Source organism: Antechinus flavipes, chromosome 2 (genome assembly GCF_016432865.1).
Source record: "Antechinus flavipes isolate AdamAnt ecotype Samford, QLD, Australia chromosome 2, AdamAnt_v2, whole genome shotgun sequence".
NCBI classification, from domain to species: domain Eukaryota; kingdom Metazoa; phylum Chordata; class Mammalia; order Dasyuromorphia; family Dasyuridae; genus Antechinus; species Antechinus flavipes.
Genome location: NC_067399.1, coordinates 265544809 through 265568156, shown reverse-complemented (window position 1 = coordinate 265568156; position 23348 = coordinate 265544809). Strand labels below are relative to the sequence as shown.

Below are 23348 nucleotides of genomic sequence, written 5' to 3'. Positions count from 1 at the left end.
TGGTTTATTTGGGGACTTGATAGCTTCCTTAGAGTATGGTGGTCTTTGGTTTAAAAGGCATGGACATTGTAAGAGTCTTGCAAAATTCTAAATTGCTCTCCAAAATGGTTCCTTCATAGTTCCACCAACAATGTATTAGTGTGCCTATCATATACAATACTCTCCAACATTGATTGTTGCCATTTTGTCATCTTTATCAATTTTATCTATTTATTCATATTTTCCAACACTTAAGTCCAGACTATCAACAGAACAATAAATCAAACTCTGATTTATAACATTTGCCAGTTTGCAAAATATAAATGTTCACACTGAAAATTTAACAATTATCTCTCAAGAACTTATTTAAACTGGCTCTAGCACATCCCTGAAGATCACATTTTGATTGAGAAGTGAGTGTCTTTCTGGGTTCCTTATCTAATGCACCTGAGACTGTTTTGTATTCCATATAGGTGGTGCCCATGAAGGTCTGCAGCATTTGGGTCCTTATGGAAACATCCCTAACATTGTGGCTGAGTTGACTGGTGATAACATCCCCAAGGACTTCAGTGAGGACCAGGGCTATCCGGATCCCCCAAATCCCTGCCCCATTGGAAAAACAGGTAATGGGCAAACCTGCTGATGTATTCCCATGGAGAAATAGGTCTGAGCTTATAAGCAGTTTAAACTAGAAAGGGCTAGCGTGGTAAGCATATAGAACAATTAGCAATTTAATTCCATGGGGCAGCCTATGTTAGAAAGTGAAGGAGTAAAGTGAATTTAATTTTCAATATATACTTCAGTCATAAAACTCGGCTATATAAAGATCTTTGCCAACATATTCCATGATATTCTTTCTCTTTCCTTCCCTCCCTTTCTCTTTCTGTGTCATTATGGTCTTATGGACCATATTATCTGCAAGGTTTTCTTGGCAAAGAGATCTAAATGGTTTGCCATTTTGTTTTCCAATGGATTAAGGTAGGGGTTAAGTGACTTGCCCAGAGTCAGACAGCTACTAAGTATTTGAGGCTGGATTTGAACTGGTTCTTCCAAATTCCAGGTCAAGTGCTCTATCCACTGAGTCATTTAGTTGTTCCTCTCCTTTAGTTGTTCTCAGTCTACCATATTTTCCTGAACTTAAAAAATTTCCATAAACCTGCTCTCTTCCAAATTCCTTTAAAACATCTTTCCCTTTTCCAATATCCCTAGCACAGTGCCTGGTGTATAGTAAGTGCTTAATAAATATTTTTTGATTGGTCCAGCTGGAAGGGACCTCACCTTTTTTAGTTCATTTCCTTCATTTTGGAAATGAGGAAATTGAAACAGTCAAAGTGACTTGCTCAGAGTTATATAAGTGGCACTTTATAAATACAAAATGATTTCATTTCCATCATCTTACTGAATATTTATTTTTTATTGTTATCCTAATTTTATAGATAGGAGACTAGGCTCATCTAAGGGCATATAATAAATAGAAGAGTAGTAATCTAAATTCTTATATTCATTCTATTACCCTATAGTGCTTCTCTGAATACATAGTGTGCTATCATGGAAAGAGACATAGCTTTTGAGTCAAAGAACCTAGGTTCAAAATCCTGCCTCTAATACATCCTACTTAATTGATTTTGGGCAAAGCCAATTAAATTCTGTGGGCCATGGTTTCCTCATCTATAAAATGAGATTGTTTGAGATAGCTTCTGAGGACCCTCCAGTTTGTGGGTCTATGATTTTGTTTAACCTATGAAGGTTAAGCAAAAAATATAACTGTTAATTTATTGGAGATATAGAAAAAATGCTGAGGATTTATGGAGATTTATTTTGTATCCAGCTACTTTGCTAAAATTATGAATTATTTCTAATAGCTTTTTAGCAGAATCTCTGGGGTTCTCTAGGTATACCATCATATCATCTGCAAAGAGTGATAGTTTGGTTTCCTCATTGCCTACTCTAATTCCTTTAATATCTTTCTCGACTCTTATTGCAGAGGCTAGTGTTTCTAATACGATATTGAATAATAATGGTGATAGTGGGCAACCTTGCTTCACTCCAGATCTTACTGGGAAAGGTTCCATATAACTGTTAATTTAAATACATTTTAACAACTCTGATAAAAGATCAGATATGGGAACACAGTAAGATTTTCTGTAATATTTCAGTTTACCACCTTCCTTTCCCCTCCCAGATCTCTCCTCTCAGATCTTCGTACACCATTACATTGCGATAAAAATGAGAGGATTAGATTATTACTAGCATTTCCTGATAAAGCTGTCCTGCACCCTATTACTTATACTATTGTTTTTCTTGGGATATGGTAACTTCCACCATGATAGGCCTGCATCTTGATGTCCTATTGAGAGTTTTGGCAGCTCTGGCTCAAAAATCCCTCTCCCCCCACTTTCAGGATTTTTTTTTAGAGTGAAACCTTTGTTTTTAAACTAATACTTAGTGATTGATTTAATTCCCTATTTTTTTTTTTTCTACTTTTCAAAGTAAAATACAAAGAGCTACCACCTGCCATTTCTATTTCAAATTAGGATAGTTTGCTGTGTCTAGATGTAGACTGAGTTATAAACCAAAGTTCTGATTTAATCTTGTTATTTACAAAGGGTGATATCCCCTTCAGGGACAAACCCAAACTCAAAAAAAAAAAAAAACAGGGACAAAACCAGCTTACAATTGTATGAAAAGGAATCCAAAGTTGAGCAAAAGCAAACAAAATTAGAGCATTAGATTCTGATAGGTTATCCATGAGACTGAATACAGCTAATCTTAGTCTCTTGGTGGTGCAATTTCCTCATTATTGAAATAATCAATTTCAGTGATGCTTGATGTTATTTCAAAAATTACAGAGAATTCAGAAAGAGTCTCTGGGACATCATAGGGGATGTTCAGGAGTAGGCTTTGGACTCTGCTGCTTCATGAAAATCCCTCTTGGGCTGGCGCCATTAGGGGAGGTACTAAGATGGCACAGCAACCATATGTTCTGGAAAATCTGGGATAGCCCCAGTTCCAAGAAAAGAAAGTGTTCTTTTAACAAGACTTCACAAAAAGAATATCTTCTATTAGACCATGTGTCTTTTTTTCTTTTCTTTCTTTTTTTTTTTTTTTCAGAAAACATGGTCACTGTAACTAACTGGAATCTAAGTGATTGCGTGTGGCTAAGCAATGTGGGTTTGCCGGCACAGTGAAAAATTAGATTTGAGAACAGGACTGCAGGAAAACCTGAATCACTGCATGGCTCAGATCACTTCAGCCACATATTATTTGCTTGTAGAATTTTGGATTCGAGGAGAGGAAAGACCTGTACCAAGTTTAAGGAACAACAGTCCCCAGGGGCAGCTGGCTGAATTGATTAGACACAGCAGTGGGCCTTATTTGTGTATTTAGAAGTGAGTTTTCAGAGTCAAACATTTGGGTTAGAGTCTTCCCCAGCCCTCTCTACATCTCCAAACTCTACCTATCCTTCAAAGCTTGGCTCAAGTCTTACATGCTTTATAAAATATAAAATCTTCAGCCTGGCATTTAGACTCACTTTAGTCTGGCTCTCAGTTACCTTTCTAGGCTTATTTCATAATATTACCCCCCAAGTACTCTCCTTTCTAGGCAAATTGGCTTATGTCCTTTCCCTGGTGTTTGACAGTATAGCTCTCACCTTTATACCTCTGCTCTGGTGGTCCACCATGTCTGAAATGCTCTCCTTCTTTCTGCTTTGAAGGATCCCTAGCTTGCCACAAAGCACAGCTCAAATGCTGTTTCTTACATGAGGACTTTTTTGATTACCATCCCAATTGTTAGAACTCTCTGCATCTTGAAATTGCTTTGTATATTCTTTACTTTTATTTTTCTTCCTTCCTTCTCTCCCCCCAATTGAATGTAAGTTCCTTGATTAGAGGGGATATTTAGTTTTTGTCTTTGTATTCTTAATTCCTAATGCAATGGCCTGCATAATAAGTATTTTTTTTAATTATAGCTTTTTATTTACAAGTTATATTGCATAGGTAATTTTACAGCATTGACAATTGCCAAACCTTTTGTTCCAATTTTTCCCTTCCTTCCCCCCCACCCCCTCCCTCAGATGGCAGGTTGACCAATACATGTTAAATATGTTAAAGTATAAATTAGATACAATATAAGTATACTTGTCCAAACAGTTATTTTGCTGTACAAAAAGAATCAGACTTTGAAATAGTGTATTAGCCTGTGAAGGAAATCAAAAAAATGCAGGCAGACAAAAATACAGGGATTGGGAATTCTATGTAATGGTTCATAGTCATCTCCCAGAGTTCTTTTGCTGGGTGTAGCTGGTTCAATTCATTACTGCTCTATTGGAGCTGGTTTGGTTCATCTCATTGCTGGAGATGGCCACATCCCATAATAAGTATTTAATAAATGTTTATTGAACTCAATTTATACTACACAGGTCTTTCCTTCTAAAATTTTCAAGTTCTTATTGCTTATATTTTTCATTTCAAATTTAGTAATATACTTCCTTATATTGTTATACCATTTTCCCCCCGATAAATGAGTTGAATTCTACATATAATCATTAAAAGGTTACTATGTATAAGGCTTTTCTAGCTGAAGATTAAATGACACATTTGCTTTTGAGCTGTGAAGGGAGGAGGGGAACAAAAAAGTTGAAGTCACAGTAATTCAAGTAAGTCAAATCAACAAGCATTTATATTAGGTAATGTATCAGGGACCAAAAGATGTTTAATACACAGTCTCTGTTCTCAAGGAATAGTCTGAGGTGTGAGGAGTGGAGTGGGGAGGGAAGATAAGATGGACAGTCACAAAAAAATTAAGAAACAAAAGCTTTGTCAATAGAATGTAAACTTTATGAGGACAGGATCTATTCCTTGTTTGTTTTTGTATATATGGCACTTAGTATATTATTTGTCTCAAAGTTGTTGCATAATAAATGCTTATTTATTGTTTGATATTATCAGATGCTATGGGACATGTGGGATAGGCCATAAATAATATTGGATTTTAGAGAAGGAAGAGTTCAATATGGGCTATGGTATAAGCTCCAAGGCTCAGCTTTCAGACCTCCATGGTTCCAATGGACATTTAGTCTTTAATTTAGGATAAATTTTTCTATCCTTTAATTCTCTCAATATGCTTTTTGCATCATTGTGGAAACTGTAGGAAATCCTTATCTATGTTGTTTCCTAGCTACAGAAATGATATTTTAAATTTTCTGGTATCTAGTAAATTATTTGCCTCCTACTCTATGCTCATGGCCCCAGCAGACTCCCACCCTTCCATGTCCCCCAGGAGATCACTTCTAGTAAAGGATTAAAATCCATTCCACTAAGTTAGCTTCCAAAGAATGTATCTGAGCACCTATTTTTGCTATAATTTTCTCCATTCCTGCCAGAGTGACACGCTGATGGTTGCAGATGTAGGGGTTAGATAACGTTCCCAGTAAGGAGCTCTGAACACTGAGCAGACACAGTAGAGCCGCATTAGAGATTTTTTGGTATGCTAATAACTTCCACATTAGGTCCATGCTGCTGAGAGGCCTTCTGGAAAGACTTGGAAATGCTCCAAGAAACTAGATACAGGACATACCTGGCTGATTGTAAATAGGCGCCCATTTCAGCACTTATTTGATGTCTCAGCAGCCTTTTGAAAAGAAGTCCTCAGCCCTCTCCTCAGTTTCTCACATAACCCGGACACCCTTCCATTCTTAATTGGTTGTCCAAGGCACATAAAAGAGATCAGAATGAGTCATCTGCAGAGAATCATACCCAGAGAAGATGCAGAGGGGCTTTGAACAGTGCTGAGACCAAAGGAGTTTTGTCCTCCTCTTTGCAGGGAGCTGATGGAGTATAGATGTGGACTGAGGAATACAGAACATGGACAATATGTTAATTTATCTGACTGGACTTGTTACAAGGGAGAGTTCTGTGGAGAGAAGTCATTGAAGGGTGATAGTAACGTTTAAAAATGGCATCAATAAAACATTTATTAAAGGGGAATTAATATTTTTTGAAGATATTGTTTCTGAATGAGAGCATATCTATTTAGAGTTGACCTTTGATTCAGTAAGATATGAGTTCAAGTCTTGCCTTTGACTGCAGATCAATATCAATATAACATACTGTTTGAACACAGAGTGGGTATGTTTTAGACTAATGGCTACCCAATCTTGACTGTTGCTGAACCACTGAGTGCCTCAAGTAACTCCCAGGGATGGTGCCATTCTGCATCCTTGGAAAGAATGTTCACTTTAGTGCTGCCATATGATGATGAAATAGATCTGGACCCAAAATACCGACAATAAGAAAGACACTGCCTATAGTAGTGGTCATGCTGACCCAACACACACTCACACACACTCATTTCTTTATGGGGCTTTCATGTGTCATGTGTTATTTATTAACTATGGGACACATTAAAATTTTTCAAAGTATAATATTATGCAAAATCAGCTCTTCTTCCTCGCCCCTCTCCCCAGGAATGTGCATCTCATATTAGAACTATAATTAGCCCAAACTCTACCTGAGACAAATTTATTTTGTGGGTGCGTGAGTAAAATGATATCAGGAGAAGATTGTGGATATGGTTATGTCCCGAGTCTCCAAAGCTTTAGGAGGGTGAATTAAGGGATAGTCAAGATCATTAGCAGGGGGAGGGAAGGATCACAATTTATCTCCCTTAAGTGCCTTGGGACAGAGTCCCATTTAGCCTCAAGCTGAATACAGCTGTGCCTAATCAATCAATCAATCAATAAAGGTTCCTTAAGTGCTTTGTACATGCCAGGCATTGTGCTAAGCACTAAACTATTGTATATGTTATACAAACACACACACACACACACACACACATATATAAATTATTATATAAAATTATTTATCACACAAGGGAATATTAATATTGATAATTATATTAATATAAAATATCATGAAGCATACAATATTGTTATGATTTATTAATCATATTGATAATTATTAATATTTATGTAAATATAGATATAAAATATATTGATGTTTCTTTTTTCACTAAGGAGCATAAGTTATATTTATCATTAAATATAGAAAAATAGAATAAATATAGAGAATATAGAAATGTATAATTATACATTCTATATGTATATGTATAATTATATACATATATAATTATACATTTCTATATTCTCTATATTCTATATATTATACATATAATCTAAAGCATTATTAAACAAATTAACATTGTATTTAAAACAAAATGTATTCTGTTTTTAAGTTTCATCATAAAATAGTATGATAATATTGCACTTTTCTCTAAGAAGCACAAGGAATTTCCAAAAGTCTAGGCACAAACTTCACCATATCCCTCTGAAGTAAATAGAGGGAAATAGCCATCATCATTTTCAGTTTCCAGATGGGGAACAGGCCCAGAGAGGGAAAGTGGTTTACCTGAGATCACAGAGTGAGTCAAAAAGAAGCAGGAATAGATACATGGGATACAGATGGGAATGTGATTCTGACCTTCAGTGGCCTGCCTTATTCCTATTAACCTTTACCCATGAGAGCATGCATGAGGTGCTTAGTCTCAAAGACTTCTGGCTGTTTGCAGTAGATGATGGATGTTTGGAAAACTCCCCTGACACCGCAGAATTCAGCCGAGAGTTTCAACTACATCAACACCTTTTTGATCCTGAACATGACTATCCTGGCTTGGGCAAATGGGTGAGTTCAATTTTAATTACTACTGATCATAGTTGCTATGTTTTAAAATTTGCAGAATCCTTAATGTATAACATCTCAACCAAGCTCAGAGCAAATCTGTAGAATAGGTATCACAGGTATTATTATTATTCCCATTTAAATAGGTAAAAAAATTAAAACTCAGAGAGATGGCATGGTTGACTATGGTCATATTGCTAATAAATATTAGAGATAAGATTTGAAAGCAGATCTTCCTCAATTCAAGCCCAGCACTCTCTCATTGACCCATCCTGTGCCTATTATTTTCCATACTTGTTTATTGAAGTTGCTAAAGTAGAAGTAATTTATATAGGAAATTTAGGATCAGAAAACTATTTAGAAACAGATTTTTTAAAATAACTTTTTATTGACAACCCATTAGAAACAGATTTATAAAAAGCCTAAAATAGTCAAAGATCTTAACTTTGTTGTTGTCACCAACTCCAGCAGTTTCCTGGCAAACATATAGAATAAATAGGTAAGCATTAAAAGTCTTTCAGATTAATATTTTGTTGGTTTAGGAATGACACAGGATAAGCATGTTATTTTCTAGAATTAGTGTCTGGGTTATTTGTGTTATGGTATAATACATAGGAAATAAGACTTTATAAATATGGCTATATCTTTAAAATTAAGTTAAATCAGGCAGTGTTAATTAAGTCCATGCTGTGTTTTTGAGACAGATATTTTGTTGTATTGTTATCATCTAATATGGCTTCCTTTTGAGGTAGTGAGTTTCTTGACCTCAGCCTCTATTCTTCCCTTCCCCATCTCAGTACTCAGGAAGATCACCAGATATTATACAAGATACATTTATCCCTTCTGCCTTTATTCCCTCCTCCCTGGTATTATCACAGAATCTCAAAATTGAAAGGAGTCTCAGAGATCATCTAAAGCAATCTACAATTGAAGGCCAATTCTCTGTACAACATGCCCAAGATGTGTTCTCATAGCCTTTGCCTGAAAATCACCAATAATGGGAAACTTATTATTTCCTTAGGTAACCCATTCCACTTTTTTATGGTAATACATTTTTTTTTCCATACATGAAGTCTAAATTGTCTCCTTGTAATTTCTACTTATTGCTTATAATTCTGCTATCCCCCTAAGCAAAACAAGCAATTATAATAAATAAATAACATTTATATAATATGTTAAGGATAATAAATGTCTGATGAAGGAAGGATTTGAACTCATCCTTCCTAATTCCAAGTCCAATGTTCTCTCCACTATGACACTTAGCTGTGTAATCCTTCTTCCACATGACAACTTTTTGAATACTTTAAAGACAGTGATTATATTCATCTTCCATTTTCTTTTCTCCAGGTTAAATATCCCTAGTTCTTCCAACCAATCTTATGACATGAATTCAAGACTCTTCATCATCCTGGTTACTTTCCTATGACTATTTTCTTACATACCAAAGTGCTTTCTAAAATATGACTCCCAGAAGTGAATACAATACTCCAGATGTGGCCAGACAGAGTGGAATACAGTAATATTATTTCCCTCATCCTAGACATTATTCTTCTCTTAATGCAGCCTAGGATTGCATTAGCTTTCTTGTCTGCTGTATCTCATTTTTGACTCACTGAACTTGTGGTCCATTACATTACCCAGATCATTTACAGATGATACTCCTCCCTATCTTATATTTTAGAAGTTATGAATGCAAGCATAAGACTTTGTATTTATCCATATTATATTTTATCTTATTAAATTTGCTATTTGGAGAAAGAACAGGCTGACCCCACTTGTCATCATTATAGGACCCTAGAGGGTGACTGCAACTACTCCTCTCATTGCTTCAATTATTGGCTTTATGGTGATGATTTCTTTTGGGAAAAAAAAACCAACACATTTTCATATTGGTCATGTTGGGAAAGAAAAATCAGATCAAAAGGGAAAAAACATCAGAAAGAAAAAACAAAAAATAAACTTAAAAAACTGAAAATAGTATGCTTCAGTCTGCATTTAGACTCAATTCTTTCTCTGGTTGTAGATGGCATTTTCCATCATAAGTCTTTGGGAATTGTCTTAGATCTCTCTGAGTGGTGATTGCTGTGAAAAACTAATTCTATCATAGTTGAAATCACACAATATTGCTATTACTATGTTGTGCACAATGTTCCCCTACTTCTTCTCACTTCACTCAGCATCAGTTTTTGGAAGTCTTTCCAGGTTTTTAATGAATGTTGCCTGATCATCATTTTCTATAGCACAATAGTAATCCATTACATTCAGATACTATAACTTTTTCAGCCACTCCTCAATTGATGGGAATCCCTTCAATTCCCAGTTTTGGCCACTGCAAAAAGAACCGCTCTAAATATTTTTTGTATATGTGGGTCCTTTTCCCTTTTTTAATGCTCTTTTTGGGATACAGATCTAATAGTGGCACTGCTGGGTTAAAGGATATGTACAGTTTGACAGCCCTTTGGGCATAGTTCCAAATTGCCCTCCAGAATGGCTGAATCAATTCATGGTAATTATTTCTTAATGAAATCTGTGTGAGTCATCCTAATGACTCCCCTGAATTTCAAAATGACCTTGCCAACTACCTTGCTCTATATCACTTGGCTGTCCTAATGGCATCTCAAACTCAGCATTTCCTAAACAGAACTTGTTCCTGACCTGTTTCCCAACTTATATTTCTGTTGAGGACATTACCATCCTCTAAGGTATCATCTTAGACTTTTTTCTTTTCTTTCACTCCTCTCATCTGTAATCAACCTTGTCAACATTCTCTATAGATCCTCTTCCTCTTTATCTTTACTCAACAGCCAATACCATAGTTCAGACCCTTAGTATCTTTTAGCTGAACTATTATATTAGCCTCCTAATTGGTCAACTGGTGCCATTGATTCCAACCTCATCTCTCTTAGTTTATTCTTCACACAGCTGGCAAAAAAATTTTCTGAAGGCACAGATACATCTTCCCCTCAACCCCAATTCCATTCTAAAATTCTTGGTGACATATTGACTATAGGATAAAATACAAATTTCTCAGTTTACCACTTAAGCTCTTTAAAATCTTTCCTGAATCCAACCTATCTTTCCTGAATTATTTTATATCACTTATTTTTGTATATTCTGTTCCAACTTAGGTAGCCACGGATGTGCAGTTGATAGAGTGGTAAACCTGGAGTACAGAAGATCTGAAATTAATATTTCAAGTTGGAATTCAGGAAGACTTGAATTCAAATGTAACTTGGGACTTTTTTTTTTAGCTCTACGACTCTAAGCAAGTTACATAACCCTGTTTCTTCAGCTGTAAAATGGGCTTAATAACATCTACCTCCTGAGTGTGATGTGAAGATCAAATGAGATATTTATAAAGCATCTAGCATAGTGCCTGGAACATATTGGGTGCTTAATTGATGCATTTTTCCTACTTTCCTTTCATAATTGTCTTATTCTTCTTACTCAGCATTCCATAAGGACCTATATTCAAAACTTAATTCTGCTATTTACTCATCTTGGGTGAATCATTTAACTCTGACCTTCAGTTTCCTCATTAGTAAAATAAGAGGGTTGAACTAAGTGCCCTTATAAATTCTCTCCTAGTCTAAATCCATGGACCTTATGATCCAATATCTTGTGACTTTCTTCCTACTATTCCACAGTGCCTCTTTAGATTGGATTTGAACTATGTCTTGATTATAGGTAGGATTTGTAGGAAAATGAGAAAAGAGAGTTCAGAAATAAACATGGGAATGGAAGGAAATGAAAGGGTATAATCAGGGTAACTAGCGTAATTGGAATGGAGGATTTGTATTTCAGAGCAGGGAGAAATAAATTTGGATAGATAGTTTGGAACTAAATTACAGAAAGTCTTTAAAAAGGATCACAGGAATATCAATTGAGAGATGAAATGCTCCTTAAAGTTATATAGTTCTGAATCCCCCAATTTAACAGATAAGTAAACAGAGGCCTAGAATCATGAAATGACTTGCTCAGGTTTACACAATTAATAAGTGGCAGAGATGGAATTTCAACCTAGGTATTCTGATTGCAAATCCAGTATTCTAGGAATTTAAACTTGATGTGAAAGAAAAACAAACTTAGAATCGTGAAGAAGAGATTGATTTGATAACAACTGCTCTTTATTAAGATTAGTCTGGCAACTGATGTCAATTAGGAGACAGTTTTAAAATCATAGACAAATCTTAAGATCGCAGAGTTGGAAGAGGCCTTACAAGTCATTTTCTTTGACACATACAGTCTCATGACCATCTCTTCTGTAATATTCCCAATGTGCAAATTTCACAGCTTCACTCAATGATATCTATTGAGCAAGAGCATGCAATCTTCCAAGGTCATTCATTCTACTTGTGGACAGCTCTCATTATTAGGAAATATATTTTTACATGCAGTCAAAATCTCTCTTTCTACAGTTTCCAACATTGTCACCTAAGTTCAAGCAGAAAAACCTTATTTCCTGTTTTGTGTGAGAGTCCTTCAAGTTCTTGAAGTTAGTGATTATGTCTTTCTTGATGTATCAATTGATGCAATTTTTTCTAATACTTGAAAAAACAATTTTATCACACTTTGTTATAATTTCTCCTATCTCTGTGTATGCTCAAAAATTTCACAATCTAATGAGCATGGCCCTCTGGGGAAGATGCTGCTGTTATTCCTACTTTACAGATAAGGCTGTTGAAGATCACAGGTTAAATTATTATCTCCTCAATCAGCCATGATAGTGGTGATTCTGAGCCTTCTTTAAAGCTTCCTTTTCCTCCATGATAGTTTCAGAAAGGTCCCTATAACAACATATGCAAAAGATGATCAGCATCTAAGGTGATGGCAATGGAAATAGCAGATAAAGGGAGAAAAGGAAAAAATATTGATTAAGGAATTAACAAGACATGGAAAGTGGAAAAGGAAATTTAATAAAGGAGATAGAGGCTAGGGTGACCTCAAGGCTTTTGGATTAGTAGATTAGAAGAGTAGTGTTTACTTAGAAGGAAGTCAATAGTAAATTATGAGAGCATAATTTCAGCAAGATGGTGACAAAACTAGCTGTCAAAGGGATAAGCAGTAACGGATGGAAAGAAATCAGAGGCAGACAACACTTTCTAGGACTTGAAGGAGTCAAATTTTGATTGTAACTAAAAGAGTCAGAAAGATGAAGTGGAGAGTTTTGTTTTTAATTAGGGAAAACCCATTCATAATTGAGATAGAAATGAGTTTGTGAAAAAGAGAAATCAAAGATATTAGTGGGAATGGACAAAGGGGATCTGTAAACTCTCAGTGAAGGAGATAAAGATTGAATCCTGAATATAGTTGGATGAGTTAGCTTTAGAATAAGAAAGGGAGATCTCTGCATGTAAGGTTGACAAGGTAGATGGTGATGTGAAGATATGAGGTTAGATTATATTAATAAGTTCTGTGACTTTGGAGAGTGATATCATATTATTAGAATGAGATGTGAAGAAGTGGCAGCTTTAGAAAAATATATATTTATTGGTCTTCAGTTGGCATTGGAGATAAGAGAGAAATAAAAAAATTTACACAGCAGTACCAAGGGTTGGATCAAAGCTAGAACTCTTTCCTTTAGTCTTTAATAGTCTCAGTTTTGCATGGTTTTGCGTTTTCTTCCAGTAATGGTCTGTGGTCCAAGAGTAGGAGTGGAAAAAACAGAGTATGGGGATGGAAAAGGTTAGGTAATAGCATATCAAGTTCGGAGGAAGGAATCCAGAGTACTGGATAGGGCAATTTTGAATTAGTTAACCTTGGGAAGATGAGAGGGAATTTAGGTGGAGTCAGAAGTACCAAGTAAATAAAAGCTCCAATAAAAGCAGAAAATAGGTTTGGTGGGTGTAGGGAAGTAGGGGAAATAGAAAATATCTTCTTTCCTTCTTCCCAATTTTTTGAAAAAGAGAATGAGGTAGTTGGGGTTGATAGATCCCACAGCTGGCATCATGTTTCTGAGGCTGGATTTGAACTCGGATCCCTTCTGTTGCCAAGGCTGGTACTCTATCCACTGTGCCACTTAGCTGCCTTCCTTTCAGTCATTCTACTAACAACCAGTCTCTAGTTCACCTCCTTGAAGAATTAACACATATGCATATTATATCTATGTTTCTGTGATTTGTTTTATATGTATATATTAAGGCCAAAGGTTAAAACTTGAAATCCCTATACAAGGAAGGAACTATTAGTAATCCATTAATTTAGATCATGTTTAGAAGTTTCTCATCAGTTGTGATCATTTATTAAAACTTAGCTTTCTTTGATTTATTGCCTTATTCCTGACTGGTACTAAGTTAATTAGTTTTAAATTCACAAACGTGATTTTTTAGTAGGGTTTCACTACCTCCAATCAATATTTCATAGATTAAGACTTCTCAAGAAAGCAGTTTCTTATGCAGTCCTTTTAAGGACAATGAAATAAGTATGTATTACATATACATATTGTGTGTGTACAACATACTCATACACATATATCTTAATTGTCTTGCCTATGGTCACCCAGTTAGTATGTGTCAGAGGTATGAACCCAAACTCTGTCTTTTTCCCCTCCCATCTGTCTCCTACCTTCTCTATCTCTCTGTCTCTGACCGTCTCTATCTTCTTCTTCTCCCTCGCCTCTTCTCTCTCCCTCCCTCTCTCTTTTCTCCATATATCTATATCTGTACTTACAGTATATATAGCACAATATATGTAATATATATGTATGTGCATGTCACACATATAGCACATATTTCAAATATATACCAACACAATTAACATTTCAATTAATTAATCAGCGACCTAGGCAACTCTCTAAGATAGATGTGTTAGAGATGAATTGAATTGATAGGAGTTTCCACACTGATACTTTCTCATATCAATTAAAATCATATATCTAATATGTACATTCTGATTATTTCTATAATTACTATTTTTTCATAAATTTTTTTTAGAAATTATTATTTATATAGTTATTTAGGATTTGCAAAACAATTTGCACATGAAAACTTTCTGATGGTATGACAGATATTAAAACAAATGAGGAAACCAGATCTCAGAGATATTAAGGGATTTGCTGAGAGTCAATGCCTAATAACTAAGTGATAAAATCAGAATTTGAATCCATGTCTTCCTTTACTCTATCCACTGCATCTCTAAACTGAACATCAGTATGTCTCTTGTCTCTTTCACTAAATTATTTCTTCTCCTTTGTAATTTTATGTAGACATCAATTAAATATTGGCCAAAGAACTTTAAAAGCTGAATAAATTAATGTATCATTTTACTACTTATGTTTCACTAATATCTCCTGGGAGTCTATCATGTCTACAAACAAGGGCAGGGAGGAGTTGTTCTGTGAGAAATAAACAGCCATACTCTGATGCTAAACAACTTACACCTGCAATCAATGGTTCGTTCTTATAAATTTCACACTCCTTCCCCTCTTATCTTTGAATTATATTTACTTCTCAGGGGAAAAATTTTTTTGACTTAGGAAAACAAGTATTTGCCCTTTCTAAAGAAGTATCACTGTTCTTGATCAGCACTTTGGATGACTCCTAAGCATTTTCAGTAAAACAAAGCAAATGGTAGGTGAACATAGTAGATGGGCTAGATGAGGACAGTCCCTTTGTTCAATGCTGCAAACATAAATTAACAATGAAATCACTATGCTGTCTTTAGTTTAACTTGCTTCTTTCAAATGGCCATTGCTCTTTTACTCAGGGCTATGCTTAGGTATTTCTGGGTTTATGGCATGACTGGGTTCCCGAGTTCCCACCAAACTTTATCTCTCAACTCTATACAATCTGTATTTAAAACTACCGGAATTTAGCTTCTCTCAATCCAAGACTCCTATGTTATTGCATCTAACTCTTGGTAGTAAATATACCCTTGCCATGACCCATGGTTTGTACTTGGTTTCTCCCCATTGTGTACAGTTCTATTTGATAAACATAGCAGATCATTTATCCTGAGAAAGTAACTCTTTACAAGGTAGTCCCAAGACTGGTATTGAATCTCTCACTACTCAATTGACCATGTTTGAAGAAGCCAAGACTGGTTGGTCATTTGTCATGACATTGAAGTGGGTTTAATACTTCAATTTACAATTTAACTTTGATAGCAGTATGCAACCTGTCAAAGGAAGATGTCCATGAGGAAAATCTTCCAGAAGTGGAAGACACTTACTGAAAAATACATTATAAAGGAGCAACTAAGAGAGTGACTCCAAAATACCATGATGCCCTGTGATATTTTTTCTCAATGGAATAAAGTCATTGCCCACTGTCTTTTATTGTTCCAGCAGATCATAATTGCAGAACTGATGGAGATTCCCTATCATACTGATGTTTTTAATCTGAAAATTCCTGAATTTGTATTAAGATATTTTATGTAACTGTATTTCAATATAATCCCCTTTTTAAATCCTCTGTATCTCATGTATTGCTAACTTAAACTCATGTTGAGATGATTTTCTGCCTGATGATGCTAATATTAGTGCCACTCTGGGCATTGGGAATAGCATTACATCTATAGAGAAGAGAATTGTCAAACTGCAAAATTAAAGAGCCTAAGAGTGTAATAGACTTATTCCTAGAGGGATAATCTACATGTCTGCCTTTTCTCTCTTCAAATATTAAATTGAACTGTTCCCCAAGAAAGCCGACAAGTGTGACTGCAGCCAAGAACGTCCCTCTTTGGCAGATGGAAGGGCTCTTCGCCTTTCCTTCCCTGGCACAACCTCCATGCATAGTTGAGGTTGGGCAAGAGATAGTGTTGTGAATCAGGGAGATTTTAATGAACATGAAAAGTACAAAGCTCATTCTTGGCACTTGTCATTTTTGTCTCCACATCTATTATTTTCTAAAAAAAATATACTCCAAGAACCCAAAAGGATACAAGCAGAGAATAAATTTGTATTTCACCAAAACTTTATGCTTCACTTCCTTTATCAAAGTTAAGGAAGCTTATTTAGAGTAAGATGAATCACCTCATTTATACTTTATTTTCCCTTCATTAAAAAAAAACTAAACTAAACCAAACAACAACCAACAAACACCACCATTCTTCTTCTCCCATCCCACTCACAGGTTAAGTTTTCTGTCTTTTATAATCATAATAGAAGGAAAAATCTGTTGAGCATGTGTCCTATATTCTTGAGCTTATTCGGCTCCGCTATGTGTTTGAAATATAGCAGTATGTGGAAACACTTATACAAACTGTGGTAACAGAACTTTTTTTTCTCAACATAACTTTCCTTTCTGCCAAGAAGTTTTTTTGGCAGTTTTTAAAAGGTTCACTCTATTAAAAATGTTATGGACCAAATGGTTTTCTTAGCATCTTTACTGGGGGCACTAACTTAAAACTACAGATGGATTGGTTGCAGAAGTCATGATGTTGAATTTATTTACTTGGAGGATTGTTACAAATAATCAAACACTACACCCCGAAGCAATTAGTTTATGCAGTTTGTTAAAAGGGAGTTAGACACCATTATCATTCTCACCCTCTCCCCAACCACCCCCAACCTCCAATGGCTAGTTCCACCCAAAGCTTTTCATGGGGAGGCGCTAGATCTGTGCTAGAATGGTTTCTAGTGCTTGTATTTTAAAGTGCATTTTCCTATTTATATGATTGTTGATGACACTGCTGGGCCTCTGGGCACTCCAAAGGACTTTATTAAAAGCTGAAAAACCACTAACTTTTCTCTTGTGGTTTATCTTTCTGACACGACATTCTTTTCATCTAGTTTTGTTTCCAAAATATGTGTATGCAAATGTTCACAGGAAACACAGAGTATTGCTTTTAAAATAGACATTCACCAAATTTGATCCATACTTCTGCATTTGTTTTTTTTCTCTTCTCCCCTTCCCCCTCTCTAGAACAAGAAGCTTCTTTATGAAAAGATGAAAGGTGGACAGAGACGGAGGAAGAGGGTAATCTACAGTTAACTGCTTGACTATTTTTCTATGTGATGTTATCTGAAAACTTGACAAATGTTGAGATGTTGGATTGTTTTGAGGCATCCTGGGACTTGTCATATATATTCATGAAAAATTAGGAGAGTGGTACCATATAAAGAGAAATCTTATTCTGAAAGTATGAACTAGACTCTATTTGGCTGCTGAGGTTTTGGAATACAGTATTAAGAACCATAGTCATCATAGTTGCTATAGGTTCATTTCATTGGAAATTCAATAAGTAAGCACTTACTCTGTACCTAACTTTGTGCTAGGTACTGTGAGAGGAGTACTGTCTGTTCTCCTGGACAAAGATCACTAAAATGGACTCTGCCAGAGAACCTTTGATGGGGCCCAGTTCTTTGCTTTTCTTTATGAAGTCTCCATGTGATAGGTTTGCATGCAGCAAAGAGACACTTTACATATATGAAACACAAAAAATTCAATAGAGTAAAAGACTAAATATGAAGGTTCAACCAATAATTTACATGAATATTTTGTTAGAGAAGATAAAATCAGCATTTTTCTCCTTCAATTTGCCTAGAAACCCTTCTGTTCTTTTCCTGTCCAGATTATGGTAGAATTTCCTGAGCCATTTCATTTGCCACCTATCACATTTATCTCTGCTTGAAGATTTCAACACTATTTCTCCATCTTAGTTATCCAACGTTGAACTCAACTGTTTATATTCTTGGTTGACAATTATGACATTTCCTTGAAAGAACTGAATGGACTTAGGTTTTTAATAAATTTTTGAGCACTGATATTCACAAATTGAACAGGTGAAGCTTTGCTATCCCACACTTTTCCCTTAAAGGAGTTTTACAGTCTATCTATCATCCCTTTCAATTTGATGAGAATACAGCTATTACCTAGTCAACACCTATTTTGTGTTGCATTTAAAAAAACAAACAAACCAATGATGACAATACAAGTATACCACATGGAATTTAATGCAGAAAAACAAGACAAATAGGCCCTATCAAAAGTGGGGGAATCAGGCAAAAATAGTTGCAAAATTGTTCTGAATTGTATTGTCTAATCTATTTCCTTACTACTGATGAATTTTCCTTCTTCTGGCCTTAGAGTTGTATAGTCTGTCCAGCAATATCATTTACCTCCACAGTTCCATGTCACAAAGATCCAAGCTTCTGTCTTAGTTTGAGAAAGAACAGATACTCCAAAAGCAGATTTTATAGGAAAGATTCATAAGATATTGAAAGGATAGAAAAAATATCTTATTTGGCAGAGTTAATTACTCTGTTTAGGAATCTTTGCCATTTAAGAATGAATAAAATATCCATTTGCAATCTTATAGTTGGAGATAGAAAAGGGCCTAGGGAATAGTGACCATGGAGGAAGATGCAGAATTCCAGGTCCTTACATCCTTATAACTGTGCTAGTAATTGACCATTATGTGGAGATTTACCAGGGAGATGCCCATGATTTCCATGTCCTCTACTCTCCATGGTACATAAATGACACTTTCATTAAATAACTCAGAAAAGGTCCTCAATTTTTTCCAATTCCTATCCCACCACCACCTCTATTCTCACTTAGGAAATGTCAGTGGGTGACTACTTAGGTCTTATCCTTATGAAACCCAGATACCAAAATTTTGGAACTTTGGCCAGAGTTTATATTTTAGCCTCAACTTCCTTCACATGGAAAAGGCCTAAAATTTATGTCCATGAAGGTCAATGTGACCCAGTATCAAGTACTGTCTGTTCTCCTGGACAAAGATCATGCCCTCAAGCCAGAAGCCTTGGGTAACAGAAGTTCCCTTCCCTATAATCAGTATTCAGATGGCCTTCACAGTTTGATTGAAGACCTTAACCATCTCATTAAGTCCATGATTCAGAAAAAAAAAAAATTCTGGACTAATTTAAAAGCAAGACTTCTCCCAAAGAGTTTAGCCTAAACTGTGGGTTTTTAGACAAAAAAAATCAAGAGCAGAGGTCCAATTCTTGTTTTTATTTCAGAGGAAAGAAAGAAAAAAAAGTGAAGACTCGAGTGCTAGATCTGGCTCCATTAACTTCATACATATTCCATAGGCTAAATCAAACTTTGTTGTGTCTCAATCCTTCAGGTTGTAAATAGGGATAAAATTCTTGTCTAATCTTGCCTCTGATCTCAGAGAGAGTTTGCTATGAAAGCATCTTTCTTTCTTTAGACAAAAGATGTTAGCTAAAAAGAGAATTATTGTTAAAAGGTAGAACAGAATATTAAAGTTTGGTTATCCTTCAAATGGCTACATATTCCAAAATTTAAAATTATATCTTTGGATTTCAATTATTCTGTGTTTCCAAAAGATTATGGTGACAAATTAAGGTTTTCAAAGGTGAGGCAGGTTTAAATCTACACTTAGCAGCTATTTGACCCTGAGAAAATTACTTAAGCAGTGTCAATCAAAGTACTTGGCACATAGTAAGTTGTTGCTTTATCTCAGTTTTCTCACTTGTAAAATGGAGTTAACAAGTAGTTTCTCTACTTCACAGAGTTGTGAGAATCAAATGAGATAGCATATGCAGCACTTTGCAATCTTAAAATGATATATAAATGTTACTTTTAGTATTATTTTATTTCATATCTCTTTTTTATGTCAACCCTATGAGTCTTGGAAGCACACAAATTATTATTCTCATTTTTGAGGTGAAGAAATTGAATACTGGGGAGATTTAGCAACTATCACAGAACCATAATTGAGAGGGTGGCAGTGCTCACACATAATAAAAAAGTTGACATTTATAGAGCCTTTCGAGGTTTACCTACATTATCTCATGTGAGCCTTACGGCAGACTTGTAAAGTAGATGTTATTATTATCCCATTATACAGCTGAGGAAAGTGAGAGATTAAGTAAACTTGCTTGTGGTCACAAGTATCTGATTTGAACCCTTCTGTCCCCTATTTTGAATTTAGTATGTTCTATCACCCATTTTGCATGCTGTCTCTTGTGATTGATACTGCTTTCCCAGCTGTATCTGCTAATTACTGGGTCCTAAAAGCTAATTTTAACAGAGTACTGAAATATTCTCACAAATGGAGGCACGGAATTAGAGTGGAATTTTTTGAGTGGTTTGAAAAACATTCAGATAAATGCCCTTTTCCTTTTTCTCTCCCTTCCTGTTATTTTTCCTGTTCTCAGTCTTCACTACCTTTTCCTCTCTTGCTCCTCAATATGGCACTTCCTGGGTTTAGGTAGATGGGGAAACATTAAAATGTCACATAAAAACCCATTGCCAGTGGTAACCTCCCTAAACTTCCATCTTAGTCCAGAGTGCTGCATATGGTTTACATGAGACTTTATGTGATCATCCAAAGCCAACCAAACATTCAGATTTTCACTTGCAAAACACTTTACATTCAACCTTTAAATGTCTTACTCATTGTTCAGTCTTTACACATATTCAATTAGTATTGGTGTGTTCCCCTTTATTTAGTCTAAAAGCATTTAAATTTACCTAGAAAAATGATTTCCCAGAAAGTGACTTAAAAAAAAATAACATCACCCTTCATGCAGGAATTTCCACAAATTTCAACCAGGTTGGTCTGTTTCATTTCTGAGTCCATTTTTGACTTTCTTTGAAGTAGAGCCCCAACAAGAAAAGGTAGTGTTTGCAGGAGAGCTTGAAAACCTTCCCGTGATTGAATCATTTAGCTGTCAGATGCAAAAACTGATCCTCCAATCTAGCATTCAAGGGATCATGTTTATTTAAATGCTCCAAGTATTGCACCTCCACCTGAAGCCTTTAGAAAGGAAATGTGGTTTTTTGAACAGTGTGTTGCCCCATCTGGACATAAAGTTCCAGCAAAATGTTGCCTTGGTGAGTTTGTCCATGTGAATTTTATATGTAATTGAATTGTAATCATTCTGGAATCATAAAATCCCAAAGTTCCTTTCTTATTTTTGTTGGGTCTTTGGAAAGACTCTTCAATAAACAAATATCTTCAAAAGCTTTTGCAACAATTTTACTTCCTGTGAAAGACAATATTGCAAGGCTCCAATTACTTATTTGAACTCAAAATACTACAAAATAGATGTGAGTTGGAGCAGCAATGGAAAAACTTTGACTCATTCAGCATGCTACCAGATGGAGGAGTATTACAGAACAGAGACCAGTATTGAAATACAGGCTCTTTCCAAAGTGTATAGCTTTTGAATATGACCAACTGATTATATGAAAGTGCTAGTGACTCCCATTATGCCTCTCTACTTCACTACTAAAGTTAGTTAGTACTTGAATGGAAAAATATCACTTATGACAATGAAAAAAGTCTCTTCAGTAGCTTTTGAATTTTAATTTCAATTCTAGTGTGCTTATAAATCTTCAGAGCTATTTTTTTTAGAAAAGTATTTGATAAATTAAAAAAATAAAACTGTCCACAGAAACATAGTAAGAAAATTTGCTATATATAGGGATCAATAGCTAAGTTATTGGGAAGCTTATTCATCCAAGCACTCATAATGCATTGGTAAAACAAGCCAGATTGTGGGGAAGAAGGAGGTTGGTTGTTAACTATCCTACAGGTAAATAACATAAATTTTCATTAGAACCCTGAAATAGTAATTCAACTAATGGGACCCTTCAGTAAAGCCATCATAAAGTGGTCCAGCTTATACATATAGGGTCACTTGCTCACATTTTGGGCATATCATAGTACATTGCTTCCATATGTTTTCCTGTGTTATGCATAATTGATCCTTTTTATATCACTAACCTATGTATTTTTCAGAATGTGAACCCCTATCTGCAAGGGCAGAGACTGGACAATGTGGTGGCAAAGAAGTCTGTGCCTCATTTTTCAGATGAGGACAAAGATGAAGAGTAAAGTGAAGAAGATTAAAGAATACAGATGCAGCCCATTATATCACAATATTGCTTACGTGTATTGACTATTAAAATCCTAGTGAATGGCAGCATGTTTATTGTTTATATAATTATGGATGAAAAGCAGCTGTATTTATGACATTGTGTTGTCATAGATAAAGAAAAGATGTCTCTGCTTTCTGTTAAATTATTGTAATAGGAGCTTTGAGGATATTTTGTTTCAGGCCTGGAATGGGCTTCCAAATTAAAGTGATTTTGATAGCTAGTGTATACATCTACAGTCATAAAAAGCAAGATAATAAAATTTACTCAGTTTGGTGGTAGTTTAAATGATATTTGGGATCTAGTTTGATACCTATTACTCTAAAAAGCAGAGTTTGATTTTGATTATTTAGTTCACCAAGCTCTATACCTCAATAAATATTATTTTACTCATGAGGAGTAGCTGATGCTTTCCACTTGGATCTATCTTATAAGTAGGCCTACATACTACCGTGTTTATAAGGATCTTTAAAAGTACACTTGGTTTCTATTCTGCTGTTCATTGACCTAATATCACAAACTGCAAAGATTTTCCCTTAACCAGATGACAAAAGAGATGTGCAGCTTTTTTTAGGTTAGACATTAGAAGTTTGCAAAATGACTTGAACAAACACATTAGAGGTGAAAGTAAAGTGGTGGGTTTATGGCAAAAATTCTATATATATTTTATTTAAGCTAGAATTCTTTCCTGATTCTTCTGCAAAATGGAACTTGGCCCTCTGATCGATTTTGACCCATAGGAAAGCTGCTAAAGTAAAATCCTTCAACTTAAGAGTTCATGGTAGATAACATAAAAGAAAACTGAATACTGTATCCTATATTATATGATAACTGATTACAAAGTATTCAGAAAAAAAGGATACATAGAGTGAATGATTTC

General features: G+C 35.2%; 1 protein-coding gene across 2 annotated transcripts in view; it reads left to right on the top strand.

Annotated features, from left to right (window-relative positions):
- Window positions 1-22864, top strand: part of SCG5 (secretogranin V) — a 65020-nt gene extending 42156 nt beyond the window's left edge. The window contains exons 3-6 of one of the 2 annotated variants that reach the window (XM_051977025.1): window positions 453-602; window positions 7549-7658; window positions 17519-17572; window positions 22332-22864. In XM_051977025.1, coding sequence (XP_051832985.1) covers window positions 453-602; window positions 7549-7658; window positions 17519-17572; window positions 22332-22427 — 410 coding nt within the window. In that variant the 3' untranslated portion in view covers window positions 22428-22864. Of the gene's footprint in view, window positions 1-452; window positions 603-7545; window positions 7659-17518; window positions 17573-22331 lie in introns of both variants that reach the window. The other variant, XM_051977024.1, reaches the window with a different exon arrangement.
- Window positions 22865-23348: the final 484 nt, after the last annotated feature.